General features: G+C 45.0%; 1 protein-coding gene across 2 annotated transcripts in view; it reads right to left on the bottom strand.

Annotated features, from left to right (window-relative positions):
- LOC147455451 (UTP--glucose-1-phosphate uridylyltransferase-like) overlaps positions 1-25,724 on the bottom strand; it is a 38,005-nt gene extending 12,281 nt beyond the window's left edge. Inside the window, exons 1-16 of one of the 2 annotated variants that reach the window (XM_086514241.1) lie at positions 25,530-25,724; positions 24,993-25,040; positions 24,763-24,854; positions 23,427-23,517; positions 23,275-23,335; positions 23,086-23,163; positions 22,948-22,998; positions 22,779-22,852; positions 5,861-5,933; positions 5,728-5,785; positions 5,601-5,647; positions 5,339-5,404; positions 5,229-5,261; positions 4,899-4,951; positions 4,746-4,821; positions 4,615-4,671 (exon numbers count right to left, since the gene is read on the bottom strand). In XM_086514241.1, the coding sequence (XP_086370367.1) occupies positions 4,615-4,671; positions 4,746-4,821; positions 4,899-4,951; positions 5,229-5,261; positions 5,339-5,404; positions 5,601-5,647; positions 5,728-5,785; positions 5,861-5,933; positions 22,779-22,852; positions 22,948-22,998; positions 23,086-23,163; positions 23,275-23,335; positions 23,427-23,517; positions 24,763-24,854; positions 24,993-25,040; positions 25,530-25,609 (1,038 nt within the window). In that variant the 5' untranslated portion in view covers positions 25,610-25,724. The remainder of the gene's footprint in view (positions 1-4,614; positions 4,672-4,745; positions 4,822-4,898; positions 4,952-5,228; positions 5,262-5,338; positions 5,405-5,600; positions 5,648-5,727; positions 5,786-5,860; positions 5,934-22,778; positions 22,853-22,947; positions 22,999-23,085; positions 23,164-23,274; positions 23,336-23,426; positions 23,518-24,762; positions 24,855-24,992; positions 25,041-25,529) is intronic. The other variant, XM_086514240.1, reaches the window with a different exon arrangement.
- Between the last annotated feature and the right edge of the window lie 597 nt (positions 25,725-26,321).

Below are 26,321 nucleotides of genomic sequence, written 5' to 3'. Positions count from 1 at the left end.
CCGCGGTGACCCGTAAATGGTGGACAGTGGCATTCGGTTAAAACCTTTTCCCTCAACGGCTATGTAACGCACATCATTTTCTTCATCAAGTAGCCATCCCGAATGAAATATCCCGCTACTACCTCCCATTCCGTATCCGAGTGAAAATATCTGCAAAATCTGTATCTGTGGCATATTGATCGACCATATCCTCGAAGCTCCTATGATGTATCGCGAAAATAGCTAGAACCAACGACTTCTAGGACAAAGCATCTGCCACCAAATTCTTCTGTCCCTGCACATGGACAATCTAGAAGTGAAACTATGATAAGATGTTTGCCCACCGCATTTGCTTTTCCGATAGCTGCTTTTGTGAGAAGAAGTAGCGTAAACTCTGGTGATCTCTGAAGACCGTTAAATCGGCTCTGAGTAGGTAATGTCGCCACTAAGTAAGAGCATGGATAACCGCCAAAAGCTCTTTCTCATATATCTATGTTGTCAATTCCCGCCTTGAGAACAATCGGCTCTCGTAGGCAATGACACGGCCTTCTTGCATTAAGACCGCACCTAGACTACGACCACAAGCATCACAATATACTTCAAATGACTTCTGCAAATCCGGCAACATTAAAATTGGTGTTGTAGTCAATTTCTCTTTCAATGTCTGAAAGGCAGTCACCTTTGTGGGTCCCCACGATAAAGGGACTCCTTTTTGTGTCAAAATATGCAAAGGGGAAGCAACCTCTACAAACTTTCTAATGAACCACCAGTAATAAGAACATAAGCCCAAGAAGCTTCTAACTTCATGGACATTCTTCAAATCGGGCCAATCACAGATAGTCTCTATCTTGGCTGGGTCCATCTGCACTCCTGTTGCTGAGACGATGTGTCCCAAAAAGTGTATCTCGAATAGGAAAAATTCACTTTTCTTTGCATTAATCACCAACTTGTGATCTCGTAATGCCTGAAAGACCTGTAGCAGATGTTCTCTATGTTCTGCCTCATCCTTGGAGAAAACAATAATGTCATCAAAGAAAATGCCCACAAAAGATATGTACTCTCTGAAAATCCTGTCCATCATTCGATTGAAGGTCGCTGGAGCATTGGTAAGCCCAAAAGGCATCACCAAAAACTCGAATAAACCGAAGGTCGTCCGAAAAGCTGTCTTGTAGACATCTCTCGTGCGACTCGGATCTGACGATATTTGCTCTTCAATTCGATCCTACTGAAACAAGAGGATCCCTCTAGTCGGTCTAGAATATCATCGATCCTAGGGATCGGAAATCTGTTCTTGATGGTGATTTTGTTGAGAGCTCTATAATCAATGCACATTCTCCACGATCCGTCTTTCTTCAAAACCAACAACACCGGAGAGTAGTAAGGTGAAGTACTCGGTTGGATAAGACCCAGGTCTTTCACTTGGTTCATAATCTCTTCATTTTGGGCTCGGTTCACACGGTAAGGTGGCCGGTTCGGTGGTGTGCTTCCAAGTATCAGATCAATGGTATGATCCTCAGGACGAGCTGGTGGCAACTCGCCTGGCAGGCCCTCAGAAAAGCAATCGGCATTGAGTGTGGAGAAAATCTTGGCGTTCTTTTTCTAGATCAGACATAATTGTCCTATGATCATCATTCAACTCTTTCAAAAAGATCGAGTAAACAAACAGACTGGATTTCGTTAATTTTGAAACGGTCGAAGCCGATACAATAGGGACAGACTCGCCCTTAAGTTTCACGTCAAGTACAATGGTTCGGCCCTTTTCAAAGTCGCTTTTCTCGCTCGATAGGCGACCACGGCGTTGTTCTTATGGTATCAGGGAATTCCCAGGAGGACATCACAACCTTCCAAGGGCATTATGTAGAAGTCCTCGTGCCCCAAATACCCCTGACAATGCAACCGAAGTTTGCCAATGACAGGTGTAATGGCTACGTCCCTGTCGGGTGCCACTAGAACTGCCTCTACTTGTGGCTCCATCCGATCGGGTGTAATCTCGAGCCACGCCGCCAATTGAGGTGAAATGAAGTTGGCCTCGGCTCCTCCATCAAAAACAATCAGGGCTTCTTGATCTTTCACTTTGCCCCAAGCTTGGCAAAGTTCTGTACTCTCTTCAATCGTGCTTGGGTCAGTACCCATGCAATCTGGAACCGGTCTTGCTTTCATCTTGCCTTTCCGTCCACGTTCTTCGGCTGCTTTTGAACTCTCTGGTCTTTCTTCATCTTGCTCTTTCTGTGCCTTTTTAGGGCACGTCGCGGACATGTGTCCTTGTTCCCCACATCCAAAACACTTTTCCTCTTTAATGTAGTTGGCTCTCTCCCGAGGAGTGAACGGGGTCGTGCATCCTTATCTTTCTGGTCTTGGGGGCTCTTCTTCTTTCTACTTTCATTTTTAGAATTCAATTCTGTTCTCTGCGTCATGATCGCATCTGTGGGGTAAGTCAAACTGCTTGAGCGTATGGCAAAGCCCCGTTTCGCATGACTCATCAGTTCTTGAATAGAATCTGACTATTGCTCTAAGCAGTGATCTCGGATCTCCGTAGGGATTCCCAAGGTAAATTGCTCAATCTGTTCTTTAAACGAGATCTTCTTAAATCAGAAGCGGGTAGAAAAGAGCTCCAAAATCTCTCGCAATATGCCTTTTTCTTGCCCCAACAGAACTTGCGTAGGTTTTTGCATAGAGAAAAGCTGGGATTTTTCGCACGATGGTAGCGTGAGAAGCGGGAATCCGTACGGCCAGCCACGTCAGCACCTACCAGCAGGGTTTCCGTCGCATTTCTCGAAAACTGCCATACTGCCACGTCAACATTTTTGTCGAGCCTGCTGCCAGCCGAGGAGTGTGTGTGTGTGTGTGTGTGTGTGCTCGTGTAGGGCCAGCCACGTCACCAGTTTTTGATACAGAGAGCTTGTCGAGGCAACCAATTGGGCAATGAATTAATGATAGTACAATATGAGCTGAAGGTACACTTATATACTAACTTGGGGGCCTTATGTACCCCCCTCAAACAAATTGCACTACCCAGAAACATGTCAAATAAGTAAAATAAATACCTACTTGACAAATTAAACTAGGATCGCATTGGTCCATTCACTTAAGATGCTTGAACTTTAACACCCTATCGACATCTCATAATGGATATATGTAGGAAGACCAAGTCTATGAAGAAGCTACCATGGACACCCCAGCACCGACGTCGGGATATTGTGGATACACCTCGGATTTGCTACCACGAACTTTCATCTGAGAAAAATGCCATCTTGAGCATCAATTGCCTAATAGAAAATCAAACTTTAGACCACACTACGTCCAAGAATCCCCATTCGTGAACTATGAACACATCACGTCCAAAATTTTCAAGACAACGAACTTATGGAATACATCCTGTCCATAATAGGGCCAACAACAACAATAATTCAAGGTTATGCTGAATATGGGGGTGAGGAGGAAGCTCTTGAATATTTTTAAGAGATGGAACAGTTTTGTATGAAACTTGGTGTCATCACATTTGTTTCCATCTTGAAAGCATGTATGAATTGCGCGCACATCCATAGCATTTTGTATATGTCGTGTTGGTTCCTTGCCACGTACATGTACCTTGAACTCAAACACACGGATTCAAATCATGTATAGGGAGCTCCACAAGACTCTCTAGTTGAAGCATGTTGCGGCAACAGCCACCTCACTAGAAATCTAGCTTCGAGCCCACTATGGCTGTCACAAAGTGATGATGCACCGGAACTACTGACGTGGACTGTACGGACACACCGTGTACGGATGCTGACGTGGCAGACAGTACAGATTTCTGCTTTTAACGTTGGCATGCTGACGTGGCAGCTGTACGGATTTCTGCAATTTGCGCTAGTGCTTTTTACTGGCAGATTTTTGACAAGTTGTTTGCTTTTGAGTTTAACTGCTTTTGGGGTCTGCTTTTGGGCATCCCTTGTAAGAATAAATAAGCCCTAAGGGCCTCACTCTTTAGGGCATCTAGACGCAGAGTCTGAGAGTCGAGGACCTGAGGGAGTTGTACTTTGATCAAGCATTAATATAAAAGAAATACCGAAAGGGGCGCCAATCTTTGGGGCCAATCTCTCTAGGCACGGAACTACGTCAAGCCGTGTCAACTAAATTGAACTGTGATTTTAGAGTTGTAAGTATTTTAAGTGATTCTCTCGTGTGTTGTGTCCAATTCCTGACTTGAGGTGCCCAATCCTGTGACAATGGCTGCCGTCACGTGTGCCATACCGATCTCCTCGGTGGAATCTCTGCCTTCGCTATCCTCGTCAAGCTTGCCCTTGCCTTTGTCCTTTTCCAAGCTCTAATACCATGTTAACAATGCGAAAGCGTAGAGCCAAAGAGAGAATGCGAGAGAGAGAGAGAGAGAGAGAGAGAGAGAGAGAGAGAGAGAGAGAGAGAGAGAGAGAGAGCTTGCTAAACCAACCAACTGGGCAATGAATTAAGAATAGTACAATGGAGGCTCAAGGTACGCTTATATACTAACCTGGGGGCCTTATGCACCCCCCTCAGCAAATTGCCCTACCCAAAATCATGTCAATTAAGTAAAATAAATACCTACTCGACAAATTAAACATTGGTATCAAATTGGTCATTCACTCGACATGCTTGAACTTTAACAGTGCGTACCCTGATAGCTGCTCCAGCCGCAACCTCCAATTGCAAGACTTTCACACCCTCCACTTCCTGCGGGGTGATTGAAACTTAACCATTATTTATACGAAATTCAGGCTAATCAAAAACATGGTGACAAGGTGCACCTTAGGATTCGGAATGATTTCCATCTGAAGAGCATCAGCTTTGACGAGCCTCTTCACAGCCTTCAGATTCACCCATCTGCAAAGCAACAACAATAAGTACAACTAAACGCCGTTCAGAGCATCGTTAATTCAAGGGACAAATAGTAAACTCACAAGTTATTGGTATTAAAAATCTTAAACTTCTCTATTGATTTGAACTCCCCAACCTGGCACAAAAAAAGTTTAACACCTGAAATCTTGGGATTGTTAAATCTCTGCCATTATTACAAATTAGGGAATGTTAAGAAGAAAACTCAGTGTGTCTCCCACCCCAAAGGATTTCAGCTGCACAACAATATGGTTGCTCAAAATATAGAGACGACTCTTACTTAAGATGTGTGTTTGAATATCTAGAATAATTTTGATTTATGAAGAGGCAAGCATGATTTGACTGCAAACAAAAGTAAGAAATAGAACAGGAGAAGGAATCGTGCCAATACATACATGCTCATCAGGAACCTGTGCAATCTCCAAAAGCTGCAACAAAAAACAACGTGAGGATCTTACACATCCCAGAACAATGTCTGAAATACTTCCCAGTGCCAAATATTCACCTGCACTCTGCCTTCATAAGAGATAAGGGTTCCTCCCTTGACATCAGCAAGTGTTTTAGGAGTTACCTGAGAGAGAATTAACATGAGGACGACAATTAATTGTGGCGAGTCAGTGCATGCATTGTACTCTAATTCTCTGCACTTGAAAGGCAATGGAACTCCTTCCACAGGTTGTCAAAAGAATACAGGAGAAATCCAGGTCATCAAAAATCACATGCACACAGATTATGTGAACATGTTCTAAATGTTTCTGTTACAATACCTCCATACAGTACTCATTCTGATTCATCAGAAGATGTTTCAAAATTTCTACAGGCCAGTCAAGGTCACACCACATCTGTAACAATCAATAAATGATTTCTCCATTTACAAGCTTAAAAGCAGGATACTTAAGTCTACGGTTGCGCCCAGGTTGTCTGAGTTGGCTATGAAAACATATTCTTTGCCCTGCACATAGAAAACAACTTAGGAAGGCACCTCTTCTAGAATTTTGGGAGTTTGTATAGCAAAAGGATCCCAAACCTCTGCTAAAAGCTCAGTCAGTATCCCGCTGTTCTGCAAGGCTGGAAAGACGTCCCCATGACCTGGGGGATACCTTCAACAAACAAGACATTGCAAAACAAAATTAAAAGACTGCATCGGACCATCACCGACGACAAAATATCCCACTCCCTCACTCTCCCTCCCCACTTTCTTGTGAGAGCGCGCGTGCGCGGAAGCGTGAGAGAGGAGAGGGGAGAGAGACTAGACATAAATGCCAGAGATGGTGAAGAGGGGCGATCAGCCCCCCCATGACTACCATGAGCAGAAGACCCAATACACAATCAGTATGATCTCTGTGTGATGAGAGATGTGGAAATGGTTACCCCCCGTCCCTATAAATAGGTGCCCAAGGGGAGGTAGGGCAAGGCCTGATAAAAATCCCCGCGACCCAACAGGCAAATGAAATATATGAGGGCGCCCGGACAAAGTGGGAGGCCGGCCCAGAAGTGGGCAGCCGGACAGAGCAGCCTATATGCATATGCAAAGGGTGGCCAGCCCGAAGGCACACTAGCCGTACATGTATGCCCTAGCCTGTGAAGCAGCGGAGTGGTGTAAGTCTAACACCCCCTCTCAGCACCTGATGCTGAACAAAGTTCAACAAACCACATGAAGCTGAAGATGTGAGGCAAATGATGAAGATGTCTGCTGCGATGTCCAATGACGGATACTCCATGAGTGTAGCAACAGTCTGGGGTGTCCCTACGTTCGAGAGATCTCCATGGTAAAGTGCCGTCACGAGCAATGTAGCAAATTGCTGTACTCTGCCGATACAGCCTACAGGGTAAGGATACTGCATGAAGGTCCCAAACTAAGTGTGAAAACACCTCCTTGTCGTAAAAGAAGTGCCAATAGACCTGCAAGTGTCCTGCACAATAGGATATGTGGTGTCTGTAGTCAAACCGTCTCGAGAAAATGGGGAAGCCTAGGAACCATCATGAGTATGACCGGAAGTCTGTCAATGCATGAACCTGCAACCTAGGGTGGCAAGTGGCTAAGCTGTGAAAAAACTCCAGGAAGGCCAGATGTAGCAATTTGCGCCGTAAACGTCATCCGAAACAAGGAAAGCTAGACTAAACAGTCTGCACTGTAGAAGCTACTGTAAGCTGCAGCAATCACCAATAGACCGCACGGACCACCATCGGATAGTGTCCTGTCAGTAGGTAGGGTAATCCAAGCTGAGGGAAAGCCAGACTCAACAGTCTGCGTTGTGAAGGGCCTCTGAGAAGAGGTGTGGTCAGACCAAGTTGTCTATGTACCATAATCATCCTGTATAAGTAGGGAAGCTAGACTGAGAAGTTTGCGTTGTGAAGATCCTCTGAGAAGAGGAAAAGCCATACCAATCTGTCTCCGCCGTCTTGAATGTATCTATTGCCTCAAAGTGTCAACCAAAACAGAAACCGCGCCAACAACGCCACCAAACCGCATCTCGGTGTGTTTATCTATGTGAATGAGCTGGGAGTGGCCTACTACCCAGGTCAAGGGATAAGTTTGTTGTAAGGTTACCGAGGGTGAGTGTAAGTAACTCTTAAGGTAGCAATCCAAATGATCAGAAGTGTAGGAGAGCAACTGCACTACCATCCAAGCCAAGCTCCGGGTGACTCCGGATGTAGTTGCGTGATGATGCCTGATCTCCCGCATCTCGCGGGTAAACAACTGCACTACCATCCAAGCCAAGCTCCGAGTGACTCCGGATGTAGTTGCGTGATGATGCCTGATCTCTCGCATCTCGCGGGTAAACTCTCCAAGAGAGTCCAAAGCACTGAAGTCCCACTCCAGTCTGTAGATCCAAGCAATGAACCTGTCCAAGAAGAAATTTGAGATCCTCTCCCAAAGTCCATGTAGATGCGTGTCGAGGTCAAGTGGTAAGTGTCTATCCATGTCACAAATTGTTGGCGTGTCAAGTCAGTGAAGAGCAACAGCAGAAGAAGAAGTCCTACCAACTTATGGGGACCCCGTCCGGTGGGACCCAAGTGACATAAAGGAAATAATATAAAGCAAGATCCACACACAACAAGGACTTGCACAGAAATTGCTACGTGGCAACTGTACGGACAGCCCTGAATTTCCTCTGACAGTGCTGACATGGCAGATTTTTGCAAAACGCGCTGACAGTGCTAACGTGGCAATTGTACGGATTTCCGTGATTTTAGCTGGCAGCTTTTGGGCATTCCTTTTGGACCAGATACTTTTGGTTTGAAGGCTTTTCATGTAAACTGCTTTTGGGCCTAAGGCCTTTAAATATGAGGCGATGGGCTCATTATCTGGCATGCTTTTGGACGGAGGTACAGAGGATGGAGTACCGGCTTGTACTTTGATGATGCAATATAAAGAAGTACCAAAAAGGGCGCCAAGGTTTGGGGCCAATACTCTTTGGGTGGAATTCCTCCACTCCTTGTCGCGTGTCGTCTCTCTCTTTCAGTTCAGTTGTTATTGAAGTGCTAAAAATCTGTTTAGTCTGTTCTTTTTTATTGGCACGTTGTGCCCATCTTGCGACAGTGGTATCAGAGCATCAGGCGTGTGCTTTTCTGAAAGCATACAGGTCCTTCCAAAGAGCAGACAGAGCAAGATGGGACTTCCAAAAGCTCATCTTTTATTTTAGCTTTGTGCTCCGACCCCGGACTTATCAGCTACTCCCACCCTTACTTCATTGCGTGTGCTTTTTTGAAAGCATATCGGTCCTTCCAAAGAGGAGACACAGCAAGATCGCACTGCCAAAAGCTCACTAAAAATTTTAGCTTCGTGCTCCGACCCCAGACTTATCAGCTTCTCCCACCCTTATTTCATCGCGCATCGGGCACGCAGCACACTCCCGTCTTCATGTCTTACAAGGCATAAGCCATAAACATCACTTGCAAGAGAAGGATCCAAGATTTGTTTCGAGCTACTGTTTTTCTAAGAGGCAGTGCCATGCAATGGTGGAAGTCTCTAGCTACCAAGCCGCACACTCCAAGGACTCTGCAAGCTTTCAAAAAAATATTTCCCGAAGTTATATGGTTTCTGACATCTTCCTTCAGAGTGCAACTTCTGGCAGAGTGGGTATCCTGAAATGCTTGCCATGGAAACCCTTGCAAATTATATCTTGACATTTCTCAGTAGGTGTCTCTTTTCGAGCTAAAAACCTTGGAGGTTTGGTGTGATTGCTATGTCTTGAGACTACCATTGCCGCCAGAGGAACACTACCTGTCCAAGAGCTGATGGACCATGCTGTGGTCAGCTACGACCTTACGGAAGTAACCTAGCCCTAATTTTTTTGGTGCAGGTTTCAGGATGGAAAGTCAGTCGACTTTTCGAGCTCGGCTGATGTCGGATTGTTTTTTAAGTTTGAGTTCTGTTTGAGAACTTGTTTGGTGATCCTGCTTGGAATTTGTTTGAAATGGATGATATCTGTTTTAAACATGTCTTGGTGCCAATTTGAAATGTTTGACTCTGGTTTTAATACTGGCTTCATTAATTGGTGATTTTTACTCCCGGGTGGAGTAGTGAGAAATGTTGTTTTGGTATTGTTTGAACCTCAAAACGACGCAGACGGGATGCCTGGGGATCGTTTCGTTCTATGCTAGAAAACCTCCGAACAACGCAGACGGGATGTCTGAGGTATAGTCACATGGGGACGGGGACGGGTCTCAGGGACGTGACGAGTCTCGGGGAAGGGGACGGGGCAAAGCAGGGGATGGGGACGGGCCAAGGAACACGTGTTAAAAAAAACTTGTTCTATCCTAGACAACACTAAAAGCACAAGATTGCAAAGAAAAAGTGGGTTTTGCACTCATAAATACCAAAATATGACATGCGGTAAGAACGCGGCGAGCATGCGCTGCACATCTTGACGTGATGATCAATGATCATACTCAGAGAGAAGAAATTAATGATGCACAAGTGAAGAGTGGATTAGTAGAGTCTAGTGGGCAACATTGACATAAAGCTCAAGACTCTGAAAGCCCTGGAAAAAAGGTGTGGGGTCCCCTACTCACGTCCCCCTTGTATGTGTCACTGGGGACCCGTATCCCGAGACACGTCTCGTCTGCATCCCATGTGAGAGACCCCTCTGCATCGCGTCCCCCCGTCCCATCCCACGTCCCCCGTTCCATCCCTACCAAAAAGGGTCATGTCCCTAGGTCCCCTGTTTCTATGGTCTGGGGAGTGTTTGGTTGTATGCTTGAAAAATATTGTTGTTGTGACTCCCGGCCCGGACCTGGATGGTTATGCGGGAGGAGTATTAAGAAGTCTGAGCAGTCTAGTGCTGAAAAACGATAGGCTGTTCTGCAGCTTTTCCCGCGACGAAAATCGGTAGAGATGCTAGCGCTAGGCCTACACAGTGAAAACGCTGGTTGTTGAACCTTGGGAGGAGAACCTGTTGTTGAAGATGCCCTCAACGCCGGCGACTGATACCATGTGAGAGTGCGCGTGTCCGGAAGCGTGAGAGAGGAGAGGGGAGAGAGACACTAGACACAAACGCCAAAGATGGTGCAGAGGGGGCGATCAGCCTCCCGTGACTACCATGAGCAGAAGACCCAATACACAGTCCGTAATCTGTGTAATGAGAGATGTGGAAGTGGGTACCCCCCTGCCCCTATAAATAGGTACCCAAGGGGAGGTAGGGCAAGGCTTGATAAAAATCCCCACGACCCAATAGAAAAATGAAATATATGAGGGCGCCCGGACAAAGTGGGCGATTGGCCTAAAAGTAGGCAGCTAGACAGTGCAACCTATATGCATATGCATAAGGTGGCCAACCCGGAGGCACACTAGCCGTACATGTATGCCCTAACCTGATAAGCAACAGAGTGGTGTAAGTCTTAACACTTCCCTTACACCCTTTCAGCAAACAAAGCCACAATTTCTCTTTGAAAGAAAAGGAGAAAAGACCATCACCGCAAACAAAAATCTTCTTGCTTCCCTTCCCGCCTTTTCCTTCCACTAGCCTCATTGCACTAGCCCTCCCACTGCACCTTACCCTTCCTCCCATCCCCCACCCCCCTCCCTCCCCCCTTAAAAAAAGCTTAAAAAACAAACACCTATATTCCCCTATCCAGCCCTTGCATCTTGTCCCCGTGTGTGTGTGTGTGTGTTGGGGGGGGGGGGGGGGGGAGGGCGGGCACAAGCACCAAGTTAGACAAGTGTGTGCTCTAGGACATACTTGTATACGGCTAGTGTGCACTCAGGCTGGCGACCCTTGCATAGCATTCTAGGTTCCATTTGGGTCCTAGCCAGGCCGTGTTGGCGGCTGGACCATTTGGTTGGGTGCCCCATTTTACTACGAGTGCCCTCATCCTCCATTATTTTGGAGTCGTGGTGCCATTTGTGAGTTTGGCCGACCTGGGGTCTCCCTGAGTATATATGTGTAACAGACTTGGGCACCCCAAGATCTGTCGCGACACGAGAGAGGGAGAAATTCACTTAGAATACTTCACAACTTTAAATCACAGTTCAATTCGAGACTGCACGGCCCGGCGTAGTTCCGTTCCGAGAGGTACTGGCCCCAAAACCTGGCGCCCCTTTCGATATTTCTTTATTATATTAAATCTTGCCAAATGCTCTGAAGAGTGAGGCCCCTAAGGGTCTATTTATTCTTACAAGGGATGCCAAAAGCAGAGCCCCAAAAGCAGGCAAAAAAAACCACCAACACAATTTGCGGAAATCTGTAAAGACTACCACGTCACCTCTGTCAGCACAAATCACGAAAATCCATAATGTTCTGTCACGTCAACACTCAGCGCAAAATCTGAGTGCCACGTCATCAACTGTATTGCTCGTGCCACATCATCTGGTCTGTCCGCGGGTGATCATGCCACATCATCAATTTGTGACATACCCCCCTCTTGAAAGAATTGTAATCACCTTCGATTATGCTTGCAAAACAGACAGAGGCCATATACCAGTTTAGTGGACACTGACTCTAAGTACCGACACACTAGACGACACCAATCCAGCACTTGTACAAAGACGACACTCACATTACATCAGATCACATTTAGATTTTTTGTTTTGTTATCGGAGTCGGGTAGGGCACGTCCGGCCGCTCCCCTCATACATCAAAAAAGTATACAAGAAGAACGACCAAGACTATGCACCCAGAAACCGAAGGCAGACGCTTTTGTCACTAGTTTCCTCTGGACTACAAGAGTCCAGAATTATCTACACTCTTAGGGCCATGACTAATCCCTTCAGAGACCCAATTCGCCAACTTGATTTGGGTGTGACAGCGACCAAGTACCTCTGTTCAGAGGCCCAGGTACTGCGGGACTTGCTTTGGTCTTCCCTTTGGAATTGCCTCCTCCATGTAACTTATCGCTCACCTCACTAAACTGCCTTTGAAACCCGACGGTTTTCCCCTAGGAAATGCAATACCCGCTTGGAAGGGCGTCGGCTCACAGGTGGCGTCCGCTGAGGTTGGTGGTGTCTCCCATTTGCACCTCCCAACCCCTTTTAGGTGAAGTTGACCCCCCCGGGGGGGAGTGGCACTTGGGCGCTCTTGTAGCTCATCTGGCTTCGCTTGGGGTGAATTACCTCATTTCCCCCGGAAGGGATCGGATTCAAAATAACAGCATAAGAAGGGGAGCATTATCTCCCCATCTGCCTATGCAGAGCACCACATACCGGGGTACAACTTCATCGAGGAACTTCGCCACAGGCACGTGCCCTGTGGTTCCGTCCCTCGAGTGCGGATCACGGCGTACCCAGAAGGGCATCCGCTTCCCGCGAGCCTCCCCACCAAGGAGGATTATGAACCCATTGAAAGACCTCTTGGAAAAGGGTCTTGTCCAGCCTAGTACTTCACCGTATTGCTCTCTAGTGTTGTTGGTTTTGAAGAAAGACGGATCTTGGAGAATGTGCATCGATTATAGCACTCTCAACCAAATCACCATCGAGAACAGATTTCCGATTCCTAGGATCGATGATATACTCGACAGGTTACAGCGATCCTCGTGCTTTAGCAGGATTGACTTGAAGAGTGGATATCATCAGATCGGGATAGCGCTAGGAGATGTCTACAAGACAACTATTCGGACGACTTTTGGGTTATTTGAGTTTTTGGTGATACCTTTTGGCTTAACCAATGCTCCTGCGACATTTAACCGGATGATGGACAGGATTTTTCGAGAGTACAGGCTATTTGTTGGCACTTTCTTTGACGACATCATTGTTTTCTCCAAGAATGAGACAGAACACAGAGATCATCTGCTTCAAGTGTTTCAGGCATTACGAGATCACATGTTAGTGATTAATGCAAAGAAAAGTGAATTTTTCCTACTAGAGATACACTTTTTGGGACACATTGTGTCAACAGCAGGAGTGCAAATGGACCCGGCCAAGATAGAGACTATCCGTGATTGGCGCGATTTGAGGAATGTCCATGAAGTTAGAAGCGTCTTGGGACTGTGTTCGTACTACAGGCGGTTCATACGAAAGTTTGCAGAGGTTGCTTCCCCTTTGCATACCTTGACACAGAAAGGAGTACCTTTCTCGTGGGGACCCACAGAGGTGACTGCCTTTCAGACACTGAAAGAGAAATTGACTACGGGACCTATTTTGACTTTGCCGGACTTGCAGAAGTCATTTGAAGTATATTGTGATGCTTGTGGTTGTAGTCTGGGTGCGGTCTTGATGCAAGAAGGCCATGTCATAGCTTACGAGAGCCGTTTGTTCTCTAGGCCGGAGATGACAGCACAGATTTATGAGAAAGAGCTTTTCGTGGTTATCCATGCTCTTACTCAGTGGCGGCATTACCTACTCGGAGCGGATTTTACTGTCTTCACAAACCATCAGAGTTTGCGATACTTCTTGTCACAGAAGTAGCTTTCGGAAAAGCAGATGCGGTGGGCGAACATCTTGTCACGGTTCCACTTCCAAATTGTCCATGTGCAGGGACAGAAGAATGTGGTGGCAGATGCTTTGTCTCGGAAACCGTTGGTTCTGACTGTTTTCGCGGTACATCATAGGAGCTTTGAGGATATGGTCGATCAGTATGCCACAGATACAGATTTGCAGATATTTTCACACGGATACGGGATGGGGAGACAGTAGCTGGATACTCCCTTCGGGAAGGCTACTTGATGAAAAAGACTATGTTGTGCGTTACACAACCGTTGAGGGATAAGGTTATGACTGAATGCCACTGTCCACCTTTTACGGGTCACCGCAGCATTGCTACCACCATGAAGGGGGTAGAGAGATACTTCTTTGGGCCGAGACTCAAAAAGGATGTGGAAGAGTTTGTGCGCAGTTGCTTGGTATGCCAGAAGGTCAAGTTTGACAGGCATAAGGCACATGGATTGTTACAGACTTTACCCATACCCACCCACCCCTGGGAAAGTATTGCAATGGATTTCATTTTTGATCTCTCGAGAACACAGAATGATCACGATGATTTTCCGATTACATGGCACGTCTGAGACGATTGTCTCCGACAGAGACCCCAGATTTATGAGTTTGTTTTGGAAGGCAATATGGGAGAACATTGGCACGCAGTTGCAGTTCTCGTCATCGTTCCACTTGCAGACTGACAGGCAATTTGAGATTGCCAATTCAGTGATTTTAGATTTATTGAAGTCTTGTATCTCGGATCAGAAGACTCAATGGGAAAAGAACTTACCTTTGGTGGAATTTGCCTACAATAACACGATACACTCTTCGACGGGGAAGACGCCATGTGAGATTGTTGAAAGTGCTGCGAAGGTTCCATCCTTCCTGAGCATGAAGATTAGATATTTGAAGCGGATAAATATTCGTGAGATTTGGATACGGCTTTTGCCAAGGTTCGCGAGACTTTGCAGGAGTCTCAAGAACGACAGAAAAAGGCAGCGGATCGCCATCGTCGCGACTTGAAATTGAAGGAGGATGATTGGGTGCTCTTACTTTTGAGAAGGCACGCCTACGAAAGAAAAAAGGAAAGGAGAGGCTTTTTCCAAAGCTTAGTAAGTGATACTACGGACCTTTCCAGATTACTGGAAAGATAAATGATGTCTCCTTCCGATTGAAACTGCCAGATACTTGGAGGATTCACAATGCATTGCATGTGAGTCTCTTGAAACCTGTTAAGGGTGATGTGCCTGATGATGGGGAGCCTGATGACCAACCCGAAGTGGAAGAAAACGAGGAGATCCTTGTTCTTGAACAGATTTTGGCACATAACGATACGAAGAAAGGTAAAGTCCGAAGGCGGTTCTTGGTTTAGTTCAAGAACTTTCCTGCATTTGATGCGAAGTGGATGGAGGAGGAGGACCTAGCAATTACTCCTCGGATTGTGAAACTTTACCTCGATGTTTTGGTTTAGCATAGTCTACTCCAAACAGAACCCAGAAACTCATCTTGGCCGAAGATCTGGTGCAGTGGGATGCACAAGAGGGGAGTTACTCCGCTCCTTTGTCAACAGATGCCTTGATTTTGATACTAAAGTCACTGATGTCTCTTTGAGCTTCAGGGATACTGAGAGCTGACAGTATTCTGCTGGATGACTTTATGAAATGGAATTCCTGATAATGATACTGATTTGTTCTTGACTTCTTGTGAGTGCAGGAACTGATAGACAAAATGACTGCAGCATTTTTGGTCTGATTGATCTCGAATAGACATGGTTGCAATAGGGGTTAGACAATCGGACATCGTTGAGGTCCCGATTGGACCTAGATGTGATTGCTAGCTACATTGCCGATAAATCATGGTCTAAGATCCGAATGAATGTTGAATGTCATGTGATGTCCTGTGATGTCTGGTGATGTCCTGTGATGTCGTGTGATGTGACTATCGATTTCGTACATGTGCTAGATGTGTGTTCCTAGTATGTAGGTACTAACAGTCAGTGTCTGCTAAGACGGTTTATGGCTTTTATCGGTTTTGCAGGCGTAATCGTGGTCGATTACAATGCTTTCAAGAGAGGGGGTATGTCACAAAGTGATGACGTGGTGGACAACACAAACCCTAATTTCTGCCAGAAACCCTAAAATTCTTGCAAACCCTAATTTTTGCCAAAAACCCTAATTTCCGGAAATCGCGGAGGTTGGGAAAAAAAAATTTGGAAAAATGATGAGCGACGCGAATTTTGCTTTAAAAAAAGAGAAAAGACTCTCTAAGAGAGAGAAAGAACTGATGCTTTTTATTTTAAAAGCTTTTGGGGCTCTGCTTTTGGGCATCCCTTGTACCTTTAAATTAGTGGTGAGGGCCTCACTTCTCAGAGCATCTCGACGGAGAGTCTGAGAGTGAAACCCTAACCGCTCTCTTGTACTTTGATGATTGATTAATACAAAAAGAAATACCGAAAGGGACGCCAGTCTTTGGGGCCAATATCTCTAGGCACGGAACTCCGCCAGGCTAGTGCAAATCTATTGTGATCTGTGAATTGTTTTGAAGTGGCTATTTGGTGTTATCGCGGTTGATTCTTGACTTGGAGTGTCCAAGTCTGTTACAGTGGATACTAGGAAGTGAACTCAATAAAGGCATAAAGTCAAGGTGGGATCACCAACAGAAAGTATCCGGCAGTTGGGCCACATTGCACTTTTGGATGCGGTCCCAATGAGGATAGATGGTCAGATGACTTGTGGGAGCCCAACGGAAGCATCTCCTAAAATTTAGGGAACTGCTATTTTGGGCCATGAAATCTGTTCGCGTCATTAGCTTCAAAATGACAAGGGGAACATTTTAGTACTCTGCTACAAAGTCAACTGATACACCAGTTGAGAGATTTTTAAGCAAGAAGTTCAATGCAGGGAAATTGCATCCATGAGTGCCTACTTTTTGGCCAATTTACCAAGTTTGGGAGAACAGAACTTGTAACTGACTTTTGGAGCAGTTTTAAAGGCTGATTTTTGAGCTTCCCATGACTCTATCTAGGACCAAGGAGCTCATTTTCAGCATTGGAAGGCATTACATGGGTGTTTACGGGCTATTTTGCTGCGCTTCCAGTGATACGCAAGTTTTGGCAACCATGGAAATCTTTCCCTTCTTACATCTATTTGTTCGCAGATGCAAAAGAGGGCACGCTCGATTTATGCTGGGGGGATGCTTTATTGAGAACCTGTCATACAGGTTAAGAGCTATGGAGTGCTTTCCAACCAGTATGACTTCCTCGAAGATAAAAGCAAGAAAGTAAAAGAATTCAAAGAAGGTGGACAGTCGATTAAGTTTGACTCTTTTTTTGGATTTTGAGATGCTCCAAGGGCTTTGGCCTTCATACAACAATTTGACATAGCTTTCTCTGGAGGGCATTACTCAGAGCACTCCAAGATTAGGAGGGCTACATCTTTCTTCAAGGGAAATCCTCGAACATGGTGGTCCACCCTTCTTCAATGAAAGGAAGCCTCAATTGAATGGTTGAAATTCAAAAGGCTTTTCATTTCTTCTTGGATGACTCGACAGTACGAGTGAGATATATGAACTGCTTGGAATCATCTTCGGATGACCAAGGGAGATTCTCTCAACGCTTATCGCTAGAGATTTTGGAACTCTTTTCTACCAACCTCTTCATTTAAGACGGTCTTGTTTAAAGAATAGATTGAGCAGTTTTGCTGCAAACTTCCTCCACAGATCCGAGACTACTACTTGGAACAAAAGTCAAATTCTATTCAAAAATTGATGGGTTATGCGAAACGAGGTTTTGCGATACATTCGGGCAATTTGACTTACCCCACTAATGAGATCTTGACTCAAAGAACCCAACAGACTTCTAACAATGAAAGTAGAAAGAGAAAGAGTTCCCAAGAAAAGAAAGACAAGGATTCACAACCCCGGCTCACTCTTCGAGAGAGGGCCAACTACATCAAAGAGGGAAAGTGTTTTGGATGCGGGGAACATGGGCACGTCTCCGCGAAGTGCCCTAAAAAGGCACAGCGAGAACAGAATGAAGACAGGCCAGAGAGTTCAAGAGAAGTAGAGGAACGTGGCAAAAAAGGCAAGATGAAAGCAGGACTGGTTCCAAATTGCATGGGTACTGACCCAAGCACGATTGATAAAAGTACAGAACTTTGCAGAGCTTGGGGCAAAGTGAGAGATCAAGAAGCCCTAATTTTCTTTAATGGAGGAGCCAAGGCCAACTTCAATTCACCTGAATTGGCGGGCTCGAGATTACACCCAATCGGATGGGACCACAAGCAGAGGCAGTTCTAGCGGCACTCGGACAGGACATAGCCATTCCACCTGTCATTGGCAAACTTCGGTTGAATTGTCAAGGGTATTTGGGGCACGAGGACTTTTACATAATGCCCTTGGAAGGTTGTGATGTCCTCCTTGGAGTCTGTTGGTACCATGAGAATAACGCCGTGGTCGATTATCGAGCGAAGAAAGCGACATTGACAAATGAAAAGGGCCGAAAAATTGTACTTGATGTGAAATTGAAGGGCGAGTCTGTCCTTATTATATCGGCTTCGGCCGTTTCCAAATTAATGAAATCCAATCAATTTGTTTACTCGATCTATTTGAAACAGTTAAATGATGAACACAGAACAAATATGTTTGATAAAGAACGCCATGATTTTCTCCACGCTTATGCCGGTTGCTTTTCTGAGGGCCTGCTAGGTGAGTTGCCACCATCTCGTCCTAGGATCATACTATTCATCTGATACCTGAAAGCACACCACCGAACCGGTCACCTTATCGTGTGAGCCGAGCCCAGAATGAAGAGATTATGAACCAAGTGAAAGACCTTTTGGAAAAGGGTCTTATCCGGCCGAGTACCTCACCCTACTGATCTCCGGTGTTGTTGGTTTTAAAGAAAGAAGGATCTTGAAGAATGTGCATTGATTATAAAGCTCTCAATAAAATCACAGATTTCCGATTCCTAGGATCAATGATATTCTTGACAAATTACAGGGATCCTCTTGTTTTAGCAGGATCGATTTGAAAAGCGGATATCAGCAGATCCGAATTGTCACAAACGGGAGCGCATAGCAATATAAAATAGACTAGGATAAATAGGATATATCACTTATTACTAAAGCCAGAGGATATAGAGAGAAATAGAAAGAGAGAGAGATAGAGAGTGAGAAGATCGACACAGTACTTGGGACCATAAGATGGGCCGGTCCCCCCCCCCCGGAATAGTATCTTTATTACTGAGGAGAAGTCTATACAAGCACTTGAACCGAACGTATTACCACGTTCGTTCTAGAATAAGACTTGATGGTTCCTGGAAGCCTCGGCTTCCTATTCCTAGGGCAAAACCCTATTCCAAGGAACTTCCGTTCCTTATTCCAAATCCTTGAGAACCAAGGTTCGCGCCTCTAGATCTCACCTTCCAGACTCAGGGCATGGCATCCCTACAACTCTTTTCTGACTCTATTTCCAGAGTCCTCTTCTCGCATAATAACTCTGCTTTCCCGGACACGAAGTCCTTACTTGGGAAATTTCAACTTCCGGATCACAACTAGAGAGACTACCTCTCTCTCCGATCCGTGGATCTACTTCCCAAACTTGGGTACGAAACCCTTGGGCTGATCTGGCTCTAGTTCCTCAAAGAGCTTTTCTCATGCACAGGCTCAAGCCTACCTCTGCTCCTACTCCCTCACTAAGAGGAAGTACACCTGCAAACAAATACTTAAGAGATCACAACATGAAAATCGTTACCTTCAAAGTCTCGACGCTCGAAACACAACTCGGTTCTCGAAAAGCAGTTCCCCAGAAGAGATCTCTACATAGAAAATCCTCTCTTCCAATCCTACACACAAAAGAGGTGTGTTCTGGAGTTCCTTCTCGTAAATCAGCCCCGTCTATGACGTTTATGGACTGAAAACAGAGAAAAACAGCAACTTGTAATGGAAACACACTCCGTAGGCACTTCTTCGCGAGGGAACTCGCGCACTGGGTCTTGGCGACATCTGATACACTTGGGGCAGCCATGGGCATCACCGGAAACGTCTTCTTTGCGGATGAAATCTGCAGCAACATCTTCTTCTTGCAAGAACTGATCTCCTCCTCTAAGTGAGGGCATGTGATGCTTTTATAGCTCCTGGCCACGGCACGAATAGCAAGCTGCTCGCGTAGAGATCGCGGCCGTTTTTTTTTATCTTCTTTTTTCTTTTTTCTTTTTTTTTTTCTCTGTTCTGCCAGAAAAAGAGAAAAAAAAATCGTTGGCTGGTTTTTACTGCTTTATTTGATCATAGGCTGCCCATTTATTAATTGGGCGGCGGGTCACCTTTAAAAATGGTATGAACCTGCCCAAAAACTCAATAAAACCTTATAAGTTGAAAACAATGCTTTCACAACACTTCCCGAGCGTCCCTAGATGCTATCACATGTACAATTGCAATGCAGACATAGACTTCCTCGCGGGAAAGCATCTGCTTTCCCGAAAAGCAATCCCGCTTTCTCAGAAAGCATCTGTTTTTTCTCAAAGTTTCCTCTGAACCGATCTTCATTCAAGTGCTTGCTTTTCCTTGTGCACAATTCCAACACAGTGCGGAATTTCCTCTCGACTATGGATATCCCCTTTTCGATGCACTCGTCACCCGCCTTGTGACGCATCAAGAATATCACCTAGTCCTTTCCTACCGAACTTATGGTAGGAAAGGACTAGGTGATATTCTTGATGCTCTGTCACCCATCGTATGACGCATCAGAGATGTCCGTTCCTGGATGGTCGGATACTTCTTTCAGATGCTCCCTGTCACCCATCCGATGTGACACATCAGAAGTACCCGTTCCTGGTGGCCTTACAGATATTCCCGTCATTATTCTGAATGACGCACTAGGAATATTATGTACTCGGATGTCTCCAGTGAGAAAAACCCTCACTTTAAATTCCAATAATTCATTTAAAATTATTTTTCCTTGGTGTTCCAAGTGAAAAAACCATCTCACTTAATACAATAATTCATTTAGAATTAATTTCTTGTCAAATAAAGCCAATTTAGCAACACGAATCACGCCTGGAGATGTCTACAAAACAGCTTTTCGGACGAGCTTCGGTTTATATGAATTTTTGGTGATGCCTTTTGGCCTTACCAATGCTCCAACAACTTTTAACCGAATGATGGATAGGATTTTTGGAGAGTACAGATCTTTTGTTGACACTTCTTTGATGCCATTATAGTCTTCCAAGGATGAGGCAGAACATAGAAAACATCTGCTACAAGTCTTTCAGATATTGCGAGATCACAAGTTAGTAATCAATGTCAAGAAGAGTGAATTTTTCTTACTGGAGATACACTTTTTGGGACACATCGTCTCAGCAGCAGGAGTACATATGGATCCGACTAAGATTGAGACTATACGTGATTGGCCCGATTTGAAGAATGTTTATGAAGTAAGAAGCTTTTTGGGCTTATGTCTTACTACCGGCGGTTCATTCGAAAATTTGCAGAGTTTGCTTTCCCTTTGCATATTTTGACACAAAAAGGAGTCCCTTTCTCGTGGGGACCCACAGAGGAAACTGCCTTTCAAACTTTGAAAGCGAAATTGACTACGGGACCAGTTTTGACTTTGCCGGATTTGCAAAAGTCATTCAAAGTATATTGTGACGCTTGTGGTCGTAGTCTGGGTGCGGTCTTAATGCAAGAAGGCCATGTCATTACCTATGAGAGCGGATTGTTTTCAAGGCCGGAATTCACAACAAAGAGCTTTTGGCAGTTATCCATGCTCTTACTCAGCGGCGACATTACCTACTCTGAGCCGATTTTTCGGTCTTCACTGATCATCAGAGTTTATGCTACTTCTTGTCACAAAAGCAGCTTTCGGAAAAGCAGATGCGGTGAACTAACATCTTGTCATAGTTTCACTTCCAGATTGTCCATGTACAGGGACAGAAGAACTTAGTGACAGATGCTTTATCCCGGAAGCCATTGGTCTCTTCAAGGACATGGTCGATCAGTACGCCATAGATCCAAATTTTTCGGATGTATTCACACAAATACAGAATGGGGAGATAGTAGCGGGATATTCCATACGGGATGGCTACTTGATGAAGAAAACGATGTTCGGTGTTACACAGCAGTTGAGGGAAAAGGTTCTAACTGAATGCAGTTGTCCACCATTTACGGGTCACCGCGGCATTGACACCACCTTGAAAGGTATGGAACGTTACTTCTTTTGGCCGAGACTCAAGAAGGACGTGGACTATTTTGTACGCAGTTGCTTGGTATGCCAGAAGGTCAAGTTTGACAAGCATAAAGCACAAGGATTGTTACAGCCTTTACCCATTCCCACCTGCCCCTGGGAAAGTATTGCAATGGATTTCATTTTCTATCTCCCGAAGACACAGAGTGGACACGATGGTATCTGGACTGTTATTGACACATTTAGCAAGCAAGCTCATTTCATTCCTGTCAAGAAAATACTCAAGCCGGATCATTTAGCGAGCCTGTTCATTGCTTAGATATTCAGATTACATGACATGCCTGAGACAATAGTCTCTGACAAAGATCCCCGATTCGCGAGTTTGTTTTGGAAGGCTATTTGAGAGAACATTGACACGCGGCTGCAGTTCTCGTCATCTTTCCACCCGCAGACAGATGGACAATCTAAGATTGCAAATTCAATCGTACTGGATTTATTGAAGTCTTACATTTCTTATCAGAAGACTCAATGGGAAAAGTTTTTACCCTTGGTGGAATTTATATAATAACATGATCCACTCTTCGACGGGGAAGGCGCCATTTGCAATTATTGAAGGTGCTACAAAGGTTTCACCCTTCCTTAGCACGAAAGATAAGATTTTTGAACCAGACCAGTACACGAGGGACTTGGACATTGCTTTTGCCGAGGTCCGGGAGGCTTTAGTGAAATCTCAAGAAAGACACAAGAAGGTAGCAGATCGACACCGTCGCGATTTGAAATTAAAGGAAGACGATTGGGTGCTTGCACAACTCTTAACTCCTCACATAAGCACCTCAAATGAAGTCCCCCCACAGTCCTTTATGAAAAAGCGGTTAATACATTGCACACAAACAGCATGCAAAGCCACAGCATATACCAGCCACTTTTGTCAGTTTGACCTTTGCTTGGCCATGGCATCAAGTCTTCAGCAACCATACGTGGATATTGACTCTGTTCCAGAAAACTTGCTTGTCAGGCATGGTTCTCTATATAAAACTTCCATGTACTTGAAATGGTGAAGCCACTAATTGATTCTCAGAACCTACCTGATTGAAAAGTTTCACTTGAAGTCCTGCATGTTGGTATTTCTCTATAATCTGACAAAATCAGAACAAACTGTTAGCTAAAATGCCATATTACTAGCACAAAATTGCAACAAAACTGTTTTACAGATAAAATGCTACCTTGAGTGTGTCATCATGTGTGTTGAATGAGTTCATAAGGACCAGAGGAACATCGCATTTGTACTTGCTGTTCAGTGTCTACATATCACTCAAAACGAGGACCTTTCAAAGCGAGAAGCGCTTTTATAGAATTGAGAGGTTACAAAGGCTCGGCAGGCACATCTCTTTTAAAAACATTTTCATAATTACCTCGATCTGCTTTACAATTAAATCAAGAAAGGTCTCCCCATTCCTCACTTCAATAACTGACCTGCATGTTGACAGGATTCAGTTCGACATTCAGCTGTGTATTTACCTTTTTGTAGACAGAAAAGAAGCCACAGAAACATATTCAATATTACTTGGGACCAGTACAGCCCATTGTTGTCCCTAATCCTCCATTGAGCTTCAAAACTGCAAGCTTGTCAAGAAGGGATTTTGCCTCTGATGGATCTGCACAAATCAAACAAGGTAAGCTCACAAGGATTATACTGTTCAACAACTGAAATATGGCCAACAGTGAACACTATTGTAACAGTGAGAAGCAAGAACTTTCATAAAGTATATTGAAGCTCTGAAGCCTAAAAGGCACAGAAGGTTTATTGTAAAAGATATATTGTCTGTGGCTTGGCCTTTACTAGCTGAAGCCTAAAAAGCACACAACGTTTACTATAAAAAGATAATGTCTGTGGCTTGCCTCTGGCAAGCTCCTACTGGATCTACTCTAGATAAAACACTTTACTTTCTTTAAAGATTAGCCTGCAAAAGACAGCCGCCCTGCCAGTGTGTCGTGCGGCCACCTTACCCGCACGCCATTGTTCATCGTTGCACAGTGCTGCAACACTACTATAGATCCGCGATCGCCCATTGCCATCATGCTATCAAGCCTGGCTGTCCTCTTCCCTCCTTCACATCCGTGCTGCCGACATCAACCACTGCAGGCAGCCCAACCTGTGCGCTGCTGATTCTTCAGCTCACGCTCTTAGCAGCACACGCTGCCTCACTGCCCCTGCAGTTTTGCCATCACCTACCAGGATGCAAGCATATCGCACCACGCTTCAAAGTGCACAGCAGAAAGGGAGAGGCCTCCACTCTTGTCTTGCATACCCTCCCTCTTGCGCTCATGCAGACTGCAGTTCCACACTGTTCAATCAGTCAGCCCCTACCCTCCAATTCTTCCAATTGTACCTTCTTCTTACAATGACTTTCCCATTTATTCTACCTACTAGCTGCATACACGTGCATTTGCTCCAAGAGAAGAAACCTTACGAAGCGAGCATAACAGCTTATGTAGACTCCATGGTCCTCTCGTCTTTTTCCCAACCATAGACATCCTCCAAGTGAGTTAGGGATAAGAATAGTTTGAGGCCCTCATTTCCCACAGGATCTTGTGAGTGCACCTACTCGAAGATTGGAACACTACACAATGTGAATAATCATTAGAGGAAGAGTTCAAGAATGACCAGCTTCTCTTGAGGGGCTGGGGAGCAGGGGACTTAGGAGACATCACTTCATCAATCTTTAATTTACACACCCAATCTTTGAAGAGCAAAGTCCTATATGGCAGCACGTCAAAGGCTCTTATCTAATATACATTAATGACCTGTATTCTTCTCTTTTCCTTTTATTCTTGACCTTTGATTGAACATGATAGGATACATGTATCGTCAATTAAAAGAAGGGCTTCAAAGTTATTACCATCTGAAAGAGGGGCCAAGTCATCGTAAGGAACTACAACTTCATCAGTGGGAGGCTGGATCTTTTCCCATACAATCTGCTCTGCATTGCCACTGTTATCCAGATTCAAAAAAGTATATAGGTATCAAAGAGAAAGGGACATAATTCATCATATTGGAGAAACATTACCAGGCATAATAAAAACACACCCGTTTGATAAGTAGGGCGATCTGATCAATCAACAAACTAACCTTAAATATCGACTAACGAGCTTGATAAAACCCAACTTCTCATTATCACTGAAAGGAAAAAATCAGGAATTAGGACTGAGGATCATGCATAAATTTGTTGCCAAAATCTATAATGTACGCTGCAAGTGATACAAATCAAGATGGATCTCGATTTAAAAATCAGCAGATCTAGTTGAACTTCCTTAGCTGTACAGGCTGAAGATTTTTGAACACAAAAGAAACAAATCTGAGACCCTAGAAAGCAAAACCAAATTGATCCACAATGCAGGTGAAAATCTGCGAGCTGCATGGAAGCCTTCTATTAAACCCAAGGATTGAGAATTTGAACTAAAGCACAAAGAATGCAGCTCTAGAGATGTGAAGCAAGAAAACTAAAAATTTTACGGCAAGATTTTTGGAAAACAGGAGCGTCTACAAGCTGATTACAGATCCAAAATGCTCGAGAAATCACTAAGCGGAGAAACCTGGAACTGGGGTTTCTTTGAACCAATCCTTTTCTCTGAGTATCAGAATGACAAAGCTGAGCTCAGACGCTACCTGATTTGATCGAGGGTGGCAACCTCGAGGCGGAGGCGGGTCAGGGTATCGATGGAGGGAGGCGTAGCCACAGCAGACATGGCCAAGAGACGAGGAGCTGCGCGACTGCGAGCGTGCGTGCGTGCGGGTGTGTGCGCAACTTTGAGCTCGCTGGTTACTCCACCTCTAAATAAGTAATGGAAGCGAAAGTGGGCGCCATGGATATCAAAAGTGTGCTTCCTACATTTTCTCGTTTTCTTTCTAATTTCTAGGAAAGAGCGCTGCCTTATGCAAGGCTCGATCCATGACACGTGTCTACACCAACCCAATCATTACTCCTTGGCATATTCTCTTTTTAAACGAGCAATCAATGGACACCTCCCTAGGGAGGTGGGATCAATGGCCCACATTAGGTGTCGTAAGCCAGATGCAATCCGGGTCGTCCAATCGCCATTTGAACTAGGTGTGAATTAAGAGTGAACTCGAGAGGTATGTGCACCACATTGACTTTGGTGTGAACTCAACATGAACTAAGTGTGAACTTGGGAGGGTATGCACACCACACCAAATTTGGTTTGAACTCAATGTGAAGTAGGTGTGAACTAGATGGGAACTTGTCCACGACGCCGTGATCGATAAACTTACCACTCACATACCTTCAATGAACGCGCGATAGCTTGGCGGTTAAAGTCAATTCCGAGGGGGAGAGGGTAGCGGGTTCAACCCCCGGAATCGAAAAAGTGGGAATCTTTTGCATTTCCTCGGCAATCCAACGGTCACAATCAACCGGTGATCGTGAGCCATTGATATCAC

This window comes from Adiantum capillus-veneris, chromosome 6 (genome assembly GCF_014529385.1).
Source record: "Adiantum capillus-veneris isolate H3 chromosome 6, ASM1452938v2, whole genome shotgun sequence".
Taxonomy (NCBI): Eukaryota; Viridiplantae; Streptophyta; class Polypodiopsida; order Polypodiales; family Pteridaceae; genus Adiantum; species Adiantum capillus-veneris.
The sequence above is the reverse complement of the archived record's forward strand: the minus strand, read 5'-3'. Positions and strand labels throughout refer to the sequence as shown.